The sequence below is a fragment of the Eumetopias jubatus genome, unplaced genomic scaffold, assembly GCF_037043125.1.
Source record: "Eumetopias jubatus isolate StellerSeaLion01/CBP00866 unplaced genomic scaffold, mEumJub1_p1.0 scaffold_1, whole genome shotgun sequence".
NCBI classification, from domain to species: domain Eukaryota; kingdom Metazoa; phylum Chordata; class Mammalia; order Carnivora; family Otariidae; genus Eumetopias; species Eumetopias jubatus.
Genome location: NW_028274807.1, coordinates 175,135,462 through 175,148,950, shown reverse-complemented (window position 1 = coordinate 175,148,950; position 13,489 = coordinate 175,135,462). Strand labels below are relative to the sequence as shown.

Below are 13,489 nucleotides of genomic sequence, written 5' to 3'. Positions count from 1 at the left end.
ATATCTTGCGTATGGCAACAAGACCCCAGTTTGGAAAGCAGAAGGGCATCACATCTGAGAGTGTGAGCTCTGGAACCAGACTACCTCCTCTTCAGTTCTGTCTTGACCTGTAGAAACTGTGTGGTCTCTGGTCTGTTGCTGATCCTTTATGAACCTTTGTTTCCTTCTTTGTTAAGTGAATGTGATAGCAGTACCTGCATTCCAGGGTCGTCATGAGAATTCAATGAAACTACTTCACTGAGTGTCTGGCACATAGTAGTTATTCTTGATATAGGACAGAAAGAAAGAAAAATAAAGATTTAATATATTGAAATAAAATACTGCATAGCAAGTGAATAAAGGTCCAGTTAATATTATTATTCAGATTTTGAACAGCTCAACTGTAGCATGTCCTGCTTGAAGCATGCACATTTTCCTGGTGAATATCTTTTCCTATCCCCGACTTCATAGGTGTTGTCCTCTTAGTCTGTGTCAATGAACCCCGGGTACCCATAGCTTTCCTCCAAGTTTATGAGAGTTGGCAAACCACTGGCCTCCTTCTGTGTCAGGGACTGGCACTGCCAAGCACATCCTCTGATTGTGATCCTCAGGCCTTGGCAGCAAATGATACAGTTTCCTCACTTTAATTAGGCTGAGATTCATTCCTACACATGGCAGCTGCAAAGATGTATTCTCCTTATAGTTAGAAGCTACAATACTTAGCATTGCTTGGACTTAATTTTAAGTACATTTCGGTGGCCCTTGTCCCTCCTCTGCACCTTGGTTGCTCCTGGAGAGAGCATATGGCCCTGTAATTCTTTAAAGCTTATTTTATGGGCCATTCTCAGGCACTTCCTGCTGGCCTTTGGAACAGAGCCTTGTTTGTGACTGCATTTTTGCTTATGCTCCTGCCAAATGCTTCCTCCAAAACCAGCAATAAAACCACAGGATCCAATAAGCCATGGTCATCAGAATGGCTTAATGAGAGCAACCTCAACAATCAGGGTCTTTAACAACAACCTGCTCTGCAGGACTTATACCTTGAGCACAAGGACAGCCTGGGCAGGTCACCTTTGTGGCTTATGGGAGTTTCTCCAAATAGTTCAGAATTTGAGACCATCTCAGGGAACGATCTCACACTAAGCTGTTTTCTCTTGAACAAAAATGGATAGGACAAAAATAGAAACTGGTGGTTCTTTCTGGTCTCTCCTCATAAGAATAAATCTAGTCTTTACAGGTGTTACAGAGCAAAGAAAATCTAATTGGATGCTCAAATGGCTACCCAATTCAGTCAGCCTTGCCTATCAAAATATCTGAATTATATCATGTCTCTGGCTAGCAAAAAGGCACTTGAAATACAAGTTGGATACTTAAACAAGATCTTGATCAAAGCATATTTGCATGAGATGGCACCTAGTTTAAATAAAGCAGAATTATATCTTGTCTGTCATCTATGTGGCTATTAAACAGTTTTAAAATCTGAATTATTAATTAAAACCTGTGAACTAGTACCATTTTGGAATGACTGTGTTTTGATAACTAACAGGACTTGTATGACTTTTGAGAGATGTTGATTTCCTTTCATGTCAACTATTAGATGCTGCATTGTAATCATAAAAGGCAGGAAGAAATTATGTTGCAAGTGGATCCTATATAAGTGGAAATAAACACAGAATATATTAAAATATCAGTGGTCTTATCAAAAATGTGTTATAATGGCTTCTGATTAACACGGAGAACATGATTAATGTTACTGGGAGTATGGCACACTGACAATGTGACACTGAGAAAATTCAATCTAAAGCTTGTTAATTTCATAAAAATCATTCAATTTCTCATTACTCCTTTGTGACAGTTTTTGTTTTTGTGACCATTAAAAAAGTAATGACAGTTTAATGGGACCTTTTAGTAATGATGTAGGAAAAACATTTTTAAGTCTTTACCTGTTACTACTACTAGAAATAGAAACAATGAATACGATATATTGATTTTTGGTTTTAAAAAGAGTTTGTTAGCTTGATTCTTATTGAGTCACATTTAAAATTATGCCAACCCAAGTCATAAAGGACTCTCAAGTCAAGGCAATAGTTCACATCAATGGTACCAACATATGTATGTTGATTTAGCGTTTCCATGGCCAAAGAAGAAAAGGCACATATTTGATTAAAAATCCTCTATAAGAAACAGACAAGGCATGCCAGGTCCTGAATTAGTGTACAGCTAATGACTGCTAATCAAGAGCAGCTGGAAGAAGATAAGGGGGTGTAGCTGGGGATAAGTAGAGCTTATCTTGGCCAAATATTTGTATTATTAAAAAGAGTACATTTAAAAGTTACCAAATTTTTGTATCAGACTTAATCCATCTATTTCATTGAACTCTTACTTTTCATGGATAGAGAGCAAATCTATAAGAAAGAATACTAATATTTGGTAAATAACATAGATAAACAGCATGGATGCTTCAAATTGAAACATCCACGTACAAAAAAATTTATTGGAACCAAAATATGCTATTTAACTTGTGTTTACAAATTCATGTATCTGAACTTTATATCAGAGGAAAATATAGCAGGCATAACTTAATCAGGCGTGTCATAATCATAGTAATTACCACATATTGATCACCTCCTCTATCACACACTGTAGGTTAGATACTTTTAATTCATTATTTTATTTAATCCCCATAACAACCCTGATAAATAGGTATGTTTATTGCATTTTTCCTTCCTCAATGATTTACCCAACACTGCCATCCATTTCATTGAGAAATTTGAAACCACCGTGAAAAATCTTTCTCATCTAACCAGAAGATAATTCTGCAGTCTATCTTGTATCAATACTTGTATCTTTTGTCTTAATTCCTCCTTCCTTACAAAGGTTAGCACTTCCATAGGGTCTCTGATTGCCACCTTTCTGCCTTTTCAAGAACTTCACCCTAATCTGTGTCTTATAATTATCAACCTCTTTCTTTACCTGGCTACAGCACCCCTGCCCTCCAGACTTTTCCCTGTTGTCAAAATCTCACCTCCCATTCATAACTAGCTTTATAGAGTTTGCACAGCAGTGATCCCATGTTCTTGTCTACTATCTACTATTTACCCTTCAATTCACTTTGACCTCTTCTCCATAATTCCACTTAAACTTCTCTTGTCAAGCTTACATGGGACCTTCATGTTGCCTAATGCAATGACATTTTTCTGTCCACATCTTATTCCATGTCTTAGACCCTGCTTTCTTCCTTTTTTCCCTTCTTCTCTCTGTCCCACTCTCTCCTTCCCTCCTTCCCTTTCCTTTCTCCATAATCCTCTACTCTACTTCTAAATATTGGAGACTTTTAGGATGCCTGGGTGGCTCAGTTGGTTAAGTGACTGCCTTTGGCTCAGGTCATGATCCTGGAGTCCTGGGATCGATTCCCACATCGGGCTCCCTGCTCAGCGGGGGGTCTGCTTCTCCCTCTGACCCTCTTCCCTCTCATGCTCTCTTCTGTCATTCTCTCTGTCAAATAAATAAACTCTTTAAAAAAATAAATAAGTAAATAAATATTGGAGACTTTTAGAGTTTGACTCTAGATGACTGTCTATAAAATTGCTCATGCCAAAAATTTAAGGGTCATCTGATGGGGATTACGTACATCCTTATGGCTTTAAATACTATATATATGCTGATAAATTCTATTCTTATAAATTTGGACCTGTGTCTCCTCTGAGTTCAGTGCTCATGTGTTATATAGCATACATGATGTTGTCATTTAAATAACTCATGGGTAAAGACACACATAATATATACAAAATAGAAGTCTTCAATTTCTCTAAATCACACCAATAATTTATTGCATTTATACTCCAATAAAGTTGTTAAAAATGAGCAAAAAAATACACAATTTATAATCTTTATAATATTTTTTAAAGGTAAAGAGAGGTATAGGTAAAGATTTAATAATCTCTACTTCCATATGTCCCATTCGCTCCCTCAAAACAACCGAGGTGAATATTAAAAATATATATTCTGTAATTTTCTCTATACCAGTTAAAAGAGATGCTCCTATTTAGGTTTTTACTTTTTTCTTTCACAATGGGATAATGTCATAGCAATATTTAGAACTTTTTTTAACTTAATAGTATAACTCACTTTCCAAGAACTTTCCAAGTCAGTCCTTTATAATTAACACATTCTTTCTAATCACTGATGGCCTTCCATTCTATGAATGTTGCCGATATTATTCAACTTCTGCACTGATTTATTATTCAGCTGTTTCCAGGTAGTCCCTTTGTAATCTTAATATAATCCTAATGTAATATAATAGCCCCAAATGTCGATTATTGTAGTTTTTCATTGACCCTTGCCCACTATGTGCCCATTAACAGTGCTTCCTTTCAATATTGTGACACTTCCCTGCCATTTTTTACATCTAGGTTTTGAAACCTGTTTTTCTTCCTACAAGGAATATTTTCCCTGCTCCATGTCACCATTGCATGGCTGTCTCTTTCTCATCCAACAGATCTGCATTCTGTTCTTTTCATTCACAAGATATATCAGTTGGGATAAAAGGTTAAACTGCTATAACACAGAGACCCCAAAATAAATGTCTCAAACAAGATAAGAGTTGACTTCTCTCTACTATAATGACCCAGAGTAAATGTTCCAGATCAGCTATGGTTGTATTCCATGTAGTCACTCAAGTACCCAGGTTAATGGTGGCTCTTTCATCTTCAACAAGATCTTTCATGTCATTGGCAATCTAGGTGCTGGGGGAGAACATAAAACTGTGGAGATTTCCTTTCACACATAATATATGGAAGTTTCTCTGCTTGCCACATGAATTGCAAAGATGTCTGAGAAGTATATCCTCCGGTTGATCTACAAATCTATTACTATGGAAGAAGGGAGAATACATTTTTGTAGACAATAGCAGTCTTCACCCCACAATAATTATCACAATTTGTAAATGTACATTGGTTTATTTGTTTTTTAACTTGTGTTCTAGTTTTCCTATTAGATATAAGCATAATAAGGGCAAGGTACATGCCTGATTTATTTACCAATATGTCTTCTCTTCTTAATATACTTCCTGTAGGGGCACCTGGGTGGCTCAGTTGATTAAGCAACTGCCTTTGGCTCAGGTCATGATCCAAGGGTCCTGGGATCGAGCCCCAGGTAGCCTGCTTCTTCCTCTCCCTCTGCCTGCTACTCTGCCTGCTTGTGCTCTCTCTCTCTCTCTCTCTGTCAAATAAATAAAAAACCTTTAAAAAAATATATTTCCTGTGTTTTTAGTAGGGGTTCAATACAAATTTGTTAAAAGAGTAAACGAGTGTATAATGGGATTTTACAGGTTAAAAAACTAAGGTTCAGAGAAATTTAACAATTACCCATTCCTGAAGGCTGAATGATGATTCCAGGAATTTGGAAAGATTTGTACTTCATATTGATGGCTTAACGAGATAAGTAGTTAGTTTTCTTCTAACAGTGAATTTCTATGATTCTTTGATGTTGTAGGAAATTACAACATTCCAAACAAGATCATGAAACTGCTTTGTGAAGTAGAATGAGAAAACTAGAAAATATACCTTCTTTCTCAATAGATCCATCACATAGAACTCTTTCCCTCACACCATTCCATCCTAAATTCTCACGGACTCCATCTGCACATCAAATACCAACCATTAATCTAAAATGCTAGAAGACTGCAACAAACTTGCTGCATACTTTTTATTTTGTTTTGTTTTGTTTTGTTTTTAATCACAACTTCCCTGGGCAAGGAAAGTAAATATGTGCTGGGTTTTAAAGATTTCCTGCTGGGCTACAGGCTGCCTGAGAGAATAAAAGCAAACAGATAATAAGTAATGTTAATAAATGTCTTCCTCACATAACTCCATTTAATTATATGAAAAAGAAAGAAGAAAAGAAAACCAAGATTTTTAGAGATAATAACCATTGTAGATAAATTGATCATCAACTAAATCTTCTGGTCAGTCAAGTATGAGTGTCCATTACTTGGAATAAAAATAAGTTCAAGATTCTACTTTAAAATGTTTTTTTCCTGCAAGATAATTCTAAAACTGTTTTGTTTGCTTTCCAAGATATTGAAGACTTTGAAACCAAAACAAGAAGCGCAGTGTCCGTCCGAGAAGGTCAAGGTGTGGTGCTTCTCTGTGGCCCACCACCACACTTTGGAGGTATGGTGGAGGGGGGTAATTTAGGTCATACCATTAATGTGGTCACTGGAGGAGTAAAGAAGGCACATCATTTCTTGAAGTCAATGGTAGCTCTTCAATTCAAAAGGACCTTGAAGGCTCTTCATGTTCATCCTACTGTATCCAAACAGTACTAATCTAAATCTTTTTTAAAAGAAATTTTTGTTCAAGCAATCACTCAACAAACATGACCTTAAGGAGATGCAACATGGCACCCATTGTGAGTGGCAGCGTACAAAGTGAAACTGACCACTGCTGCTGTCTGATGCTTTCATCCTGAATGACAAGTGACAATTTGTTTAACCTCTTTAGGCTCAGTTTCCTCATCTGTAGAATAGGGACACTGACTGATATCTGCACTGTAGTGCTGTTGTGAATATTAAGTGAGCTAATGAATGTAACCTGATTAGTGTAATGGCTTGTATTTATTCAGAAAAGAAAGCTGTGATTGTTCTTTCATTGTTATTATTGACCTCCATGGAAAAGCAAATTCCACCATTCCTCTTGGCAACCTCATTTTAACTACTGGAAGAGGAGAGTTACTCCATTAATTAGAAGTAAATTTTGGATGGCACATCAGAATATCTCTTAGCAATGGTGAAATCATGCAGTCAATGATAATCTCTAGTTTGTAAGAATCTAGATTGACTTGTGAATTAACCTGTTGCCCAGGACTAAACCACCTATTGATTCTCACCCCTTTGGGGTTGCATTTTGTCAAAATCCAAATGATCTGGTAAAATTTGGTAGAGTCTCAAGCAAAGGTGAATCTGGAAGAGGCAGTATCAAAATATCCTTGGAATCATTTCATTTGGTACAGTTCAATATCACACTGATTGTATTACAGTTACCTTAATAATAATAGCAAGTTCTTACACAGTAGAGATCTAAATACTTTGTATGTACTAACTTTTAAATTTCTCACAGCAGCTTCATGAGAGAGATACTATGATTATTGTTTTACAAATGAGAACAATAAGGTAGACAGAGGTTAAGTAACTGGTCCAAGATAACGCAGCTGATAGGCAGTGGAGCCAAGCTTCAAATCCAGGCAGTCTGGCTCCTTAGAGCAGCCCTTTTATAGTTGATTTCCACTCTGCAATGGGAAAATTTTGAAAGCAAATATAACAAATAATTAAAAATAAAATGGAAGCAACTTATTCCTACATTAAACAATCTTTTAAAAACTTGAAAACACTTTTCCATTATTTTCATTTTTACACAATCTCATGAAATGCTGATACAAAAAGAAAAGGAAAAAAAAGGAAACTGATTAGAAGTTAACAATATTTTATTCAGTAATATTAGAGTAGTATAGCATTATGCTCACCTGAAATATTAGGTGAGAGTTACACTGTTTTCAATGCTATCTGAGATAAAATAATATTATTCCAGAGCATTGAAAAAAATTGATGGTGCTTATTTTTAAACCATAGGGAAATTATTTTTTAGTACTATAACCTAAGATGACAAGATATACAAAGTCATGTCTGTTTGTGCTGTCTCAGTCTATGTCATTTTATGCTCTGACTTTGGTCAAAGAATCTTGATGGAATTGAAGATTATTTTCAACTTTGTTTACTCTAAATAAAGGTAGCAGAAATGTCAAATATTTGTAAATGAATGTCATATATTTTAAAAAGGCAGCCAGTGGGGCGCCTGTGTGGCTCAGTATGTTTAGCATCCAACTCTTGGTTTCAGCTCAGGTCATGATCTCAGGGTCCTGAGATCCAGTCCCGAGTTGGGCTCTGTGCTCAGTGCAGTCTGCTTGTTCCTCTCCCTCCCCCTCTGTTTCTCCCCCCACTTTCTCTCTCTTTAAAATAAGTAAAATCTTTAGAAAAAATAATAAAAATAAAAAAGGCAGCCAAGTAGAAGCTTTCCCTTGTTACCTACCACTGTTAAAGTATATGTTGATTATTTAAAGCATGTAACCCTTGTAACAGTGTCTCTCTGCTTAATGCCATGAAATTAAGCCACAGATAGAGGAACACTGCCTTCAGTGAAGATCTTTTTAACTGAATAACTAATGCCTATTGTATGCAAGTCATGACAAACTTGTCTAATACCAAATTTGATTATATCATATGTAATGTTTTAGCAGGATTCCAAGGGTATTAGTCAATATTGACTTCATCCAGGTATTATAGGAATTTTCATCCCCGGAGCTCTAGGGTATGCCATGGGCTTCCTCATCTCCACAAGGGCAGAAATACTTGAATATTGTTCTTCTGTTCCTTATAGTTCTCCCAGATCAAAACTGAGGGGAATGTTGACAGATACCCTTTGATCCTATTATACAAATAGTCATTAATTAATTAGAAGGAGAAAGTACTAATAATAATAGCAATGTCTACCAGTTATTGAATTGTTACCATGAGCAAGCCCTATAAGGGCTTTCCATTTATTTTCTCATTCCCAGTATTCCAATAATTAAGAAGAATAATTTTAAAATGAGGAAACCAAGACTCAGATAAACTAAGTAAATCAGTTTTCAATTAGTAAATGAAGGCAAGATTCCAATGCAGGAATTTCTGACTTCATAAAAAATGCCTTTAGCTAGAAAGCTCTGTAGTTAATGGTTAAACCTCAGATAGTTTCAACACTCTTACACCTGGGTTTGCTAAGAGTTCTTAGAGTGTCTTTAACTGGCTCATTAAAACAAATCCTTATTATTCCTTTTCCTTTCTCACCTTCCTATGGTGAATTGTGCCAAGAAAGACTTCAAGAATGTAGAGAAACATACTGGTTGGATAACCTTCAAATTGGATTAGTGGACAGCGGGTTTAAAGTGAGCCAACTTTACGCATAGACATTTTTGTCTTTGAAATTTTTTCCTTGGTTTAGGATATATATATACACATATATGTATATATGTATATGTATGTGTATGTATATATATGTGTGTATCTATATATATTTTTTTTCTTTAGTATGTAACAATCTATCTAAAACTTAGTAGCTGCAAGCAACACCCATTTATTAGGACACAGTTCTGTACATCAGAAGCCAAAGGATGATTGTGCCTGGTCTCTCTACTCAGACTCTTAAAAGGATAAAATCAAAGTCATGACCAGATGGCATTCTCTTTTGGAAAGTCTGAGGAAGAATCCACTTCCAAGCTTACTCAAGTTGTTGGCTAAGTTCGGTTCCTTGCTATTGTAGGATTAAGGTTCCCAATTCCTTGCTGGCCAGATGTCAAGGGCCACTGTCATTGTCTAGTGGATGCCCACATTTCTTGCCATATGTCTTCCTCCATCTTCAGAGCCAGCAGCAAAGAATATCCCTCACATCAGTTCCTTCGGGTAGTTCAAATCTCTCTGGTCAGGACAAGGGAGAAATTATATTAAACTTGATATTATCAGAACATTCTGAGTTCTTTCAATTTTCTCTCTAGTATCATAACAAAAAATTGGAAAACATTTCTTAACCAGGCAGGCCTGCCTGTCAAATACATTTTAGTGTGTTTTACAAAACAAAAACCAAAAAACAAGAACTATGGGAGAGTAAGAAAAATTATCAACTAGGCTGAATCCTATAAATTTACCCAGGAAAAAAACAATAGCTCTAGGAACAAAACAAAAGAAAACAAGTGTGTAGATGGATTTCCCATATAAATGATTAGTGACAAGTCAGTGAAATGGAGTAATCAACACAAGCCGAACTGAACAGATGCTGTTATATGGATGTCCTTTTTTTTTTTTTTTCTGAATAGACCAAAGGAGACCTGACTCAGAATAGGCTTTTTCATGGATGTTTCGTACCCAATTTTTAACGTAACCACGAATGTGCTAATCTTCTAGAAAGAGAGGATTTACAGATATAGCTTATTCTAGAGGAAAGTATCCATAGTGAAAAAGAAAAGAAACCTAGGCAATAATGCCAGAACACAAAACTGGCACATTCTGCTTTATCTCTTAGAAATGTGATATTTGGACACAAAACAGGAACTATTCCCTATACTCTGAGGAAAGAAGTATATTCGCTTCCTTAATCCTATTTCTTAACTAGAGATAAACTCCATGAATGGATTGACTCTATGCCAGTAGAGCCAGATTTGGCCCTCGTTTCCATCTTCCTAAAAAATACGATTCTAAAATATTACAGAGAAATGTAAGTTTTACTGAAAGTTTTGTCTGAAGAACACAGTCCTACAATGCACATCTGATTGAAACCCCATTTTCCCTATTAGACGTCACTTTCCTTTCTCCTAAACGCTCTTAATGGTAGTCTATGACTTCCCTCATCTCCACACAATCTCTAAAAATCCCTTCTGTTGTCTATTATAGTTATTATCCTTAATTTGGATGCCCATGTCAGAAAAATACAAGTCTCCTAGTTAGCCTCTTGGTGCTTGGCAAAGGTAAAATTTGGTAGTCAGTTAAATAAAGACTTTTCCTTTCCTCCGCTAGGTCTCTGGAGGATTCTAAGGTCTCTTCTCTACATCCAGGTTTACGTGACAGAAGGGCAATACGCTATTTATTTTACTTATTCATTTGGGAGAGGGTCACTGAGTCTAGAGGTGGACTTTGAACTGCCATGCCTAGAGGTCTTACTACCACGGCTTTTCACTCACCTCCAGGATGAGCTTTGGGTGAGAGTGTCAGTCACTTGTAACAGAGATTCTGCATAAGTCATTTACAACAGCACTAAAGCAAAATTTCAGACTCTAAATTTTTCTAATGGACATGAAACCCTTGAAGCCAAAGCTGTAGGCTGGATATGAAAATAAGCTGTCAGTAGATCTTCATGGGTGCAGTGAGTTAGCTGAGCTTCACATGAGATTTTCTTTAAGAATGACAGAGTGAAGAAATGATACATGTTGTCTAAAATAATTAAGATCACCTTCACTGTGAAATAATAGTTTCACCATATCTAAAGTAAAGCAGATTCTTTCCCTTTATTGTCTTGAAATAAAACTCTCAATCCTGGGCTCATAAAAATCAGAGGTTTAAAATTTGTTTTAGAGGAAATATTCCATCGTCTTCAAAGATATAACTTTTAGGTTGGTAGAACAATTGAATTTATGCCAGTAGTTTGGAGTATCTATGTCTGTGGTAGGAAGATAGCACTTTGTTTGAGTCTAGCATTTGTATTTCCGTCAATAAAAATGTTGACAATTCAAGATAATTGGAAAATCATTCCAGCAAAAACTCAAAATTGTGTTATAGAATAAAGAGGAAAATTACATTGAGGAAAAAGTGCTAAATTTTCATATGCCCTTCTTCCCAATTAGTTAGTTTTTTTTTTTTTCCTTCTGTTTCTGGAGTAAATGACAGTGGTGTTTTCTTTTTGTTTTTGTTTTTCTGTTTTTCTGTTTCTGGTTTTTTGTCTTTTTTTTTTTTTGACAGTGGTGTTTTCTTAGTGAGTAGGTCAAATCAGCTGTGACAGTATTACTTTGGGGTTGCTTGAATATGTAAAAGGCAGATACACAGAACAGTTGCCTGTTGGTATAATAGTAACAGCCATCATTATTGAACTTGTACTATATATTTACTCAACAAATATTTATTGTGTACATACTAAGTGCCACTCATTTTAGTGAATTTTAGGGATTTAGTGGAGAGCAATGTGACAAAGTCTTTATCTTCATGAATCTTATAATAAACAAATATAAAAATGTGACAGATGGTAATAAAAGCTAGGGAGAAAACTAAATGGGGTAGGGAGTGGTGGGTGTTGCTGTTGTATATTTGGAGGACAAAGAAGGCTTTGTTGGCATTTGAGAGGAGAACTAAAGGAATGAGAGAGTGAGACATTGAGAAAAGGAAGTTTGGACAGAGGGAACAATATGTGCAAAGGACTTGCAGTAGAGCTGTGTCTGGCATATTGGAAGAATAGAAATGAAACCAGTATGGATAAAGAAAAGTGAGCAAACAGGAGCATAGATGAGATTGTAAACACTATCTTAAATATACTATAGAACCTTTGAATTTTACTGTGAGTTAGATTAGAGTGCATTATGTGGTATTGAGCAAAAGACTGACATGCCTTCTCTGATTTCCAGTTTAAAAAGTTTATTCCAAGGAATAGACCATAAAGGGGCAATAATATAAGGAGTTAAAGGTGATTACAATGACTCAGGTGAGAAGTAATGGTGGCCTGAAGCAGGATGATAGCAGCAGACAGGTAAACATGTATATATTTAGATGGAAGAGCTGAAATAATTTCCTGAAAGATTGGATGTAGATTGTAAAGAGAAATAGAGAAGTGGTTTTTAGGCTGAGCAATTACAAGAATGGAGTGCCATTTATTGGGATGATACCAATAAAAGGAGAGCAGGTTTTGGAATGGGGGAAATCAGGAATTTGTTTTGGGACATTTTAATGTTCAGATGTCTGTTAGATAGAACAATGAAAATTTTGACTAGGCAGATTGATTTACATATCTAGGGGGAAAGTTCTGGTTTGGAGAACTAAATTTGGTAGTTAATATTGTTAAAAAAACAAAATTTAACAGTAAATTTAAAGATCTAATTAGCTTTATTCGATGATTTATGAATTGGGCAGCATATCATCTTACAAATTGAAAGGAACCCATGGGATACCTGGGTGGCTCAGTCAGTTAAGCATCTGCCTTCAGCTCAGGTCATGATCCTGGGGTCCTGGGATCGAGCCCTGTGTCAGCTCCTTGCTCAGCGAGGAGACTGCTTCTCCCTCTGCTTGCTACTGCCCCTGCTTGTGCGTGCTCTCTCTCTCCGACAAACAAATAAATAAAATCTTTAAAAAAAAATAGAAAGGAACCCTGAAGAGCTATACAGAATGAAAGACTTTTATAGGCAGAAAGAAGCAGGACAAGGAAGTTGTTCCATCAAAGAGTAGATTGTTTCAGTCAAGGTCACCTTCCTCTGGAGGATAGGTAGGGTCTGTCAGGTGGGTTACCTCACTAGTGCTGACCAGGTAATTCCAGATTGACTAGTTAAGGGTTACGAAGGGTCATGTTTCTGGGAGAGGCTGAAAGTAGAATTAGATTAGGTATTAAGTTTTGGTTGGCTGACGTGGGACTTAGCACAAGTGACTCCATTTGGAGACTGTTTCTCTCTCTCTCTCTCTCTCTCTCTCTCTCTTAACACCACATGATTGGATAAGATAACAAATGCCTCCTATATCCTGGACACACAGCTCAGCATTTTGTGTGCCTCAACTCATGTAACACTTTCAAAGAAAATTTCTCCATTCTATAAATTGAGTAATTGTGTTAAAGAAGTGAGTGTTAACTTGACCAAGAAGACGTATCTTGAGTTTAAATCCTACTGCATTCATTCTGCTGCCCAATCTGGTCTGGCATAATCTGGCCCACAACATAAAATATTTGTTAAATGA

At 36.2% G+C, this 13,489-nt stretch overlaps 1 protein-coding gene across 1 annotated transcript in view; it reads left to right on the top strand.

Annotated features, from left to right (window-relative positions):
• CNTN6 (contactin 6) overlaps positions 1-13,489 on the top strand; it is a 151,490-nt gene that overhangs the window by 37,925 nt on the left and 100,076 nt on the right. The window contains 1 exon segment of the mRNA XM_028101740.2: positions 6,057-6,152. Within this exon segment, the coding sequence (XP_027957541.2) occupies positions 6,057-6,152 (96 nt within the window).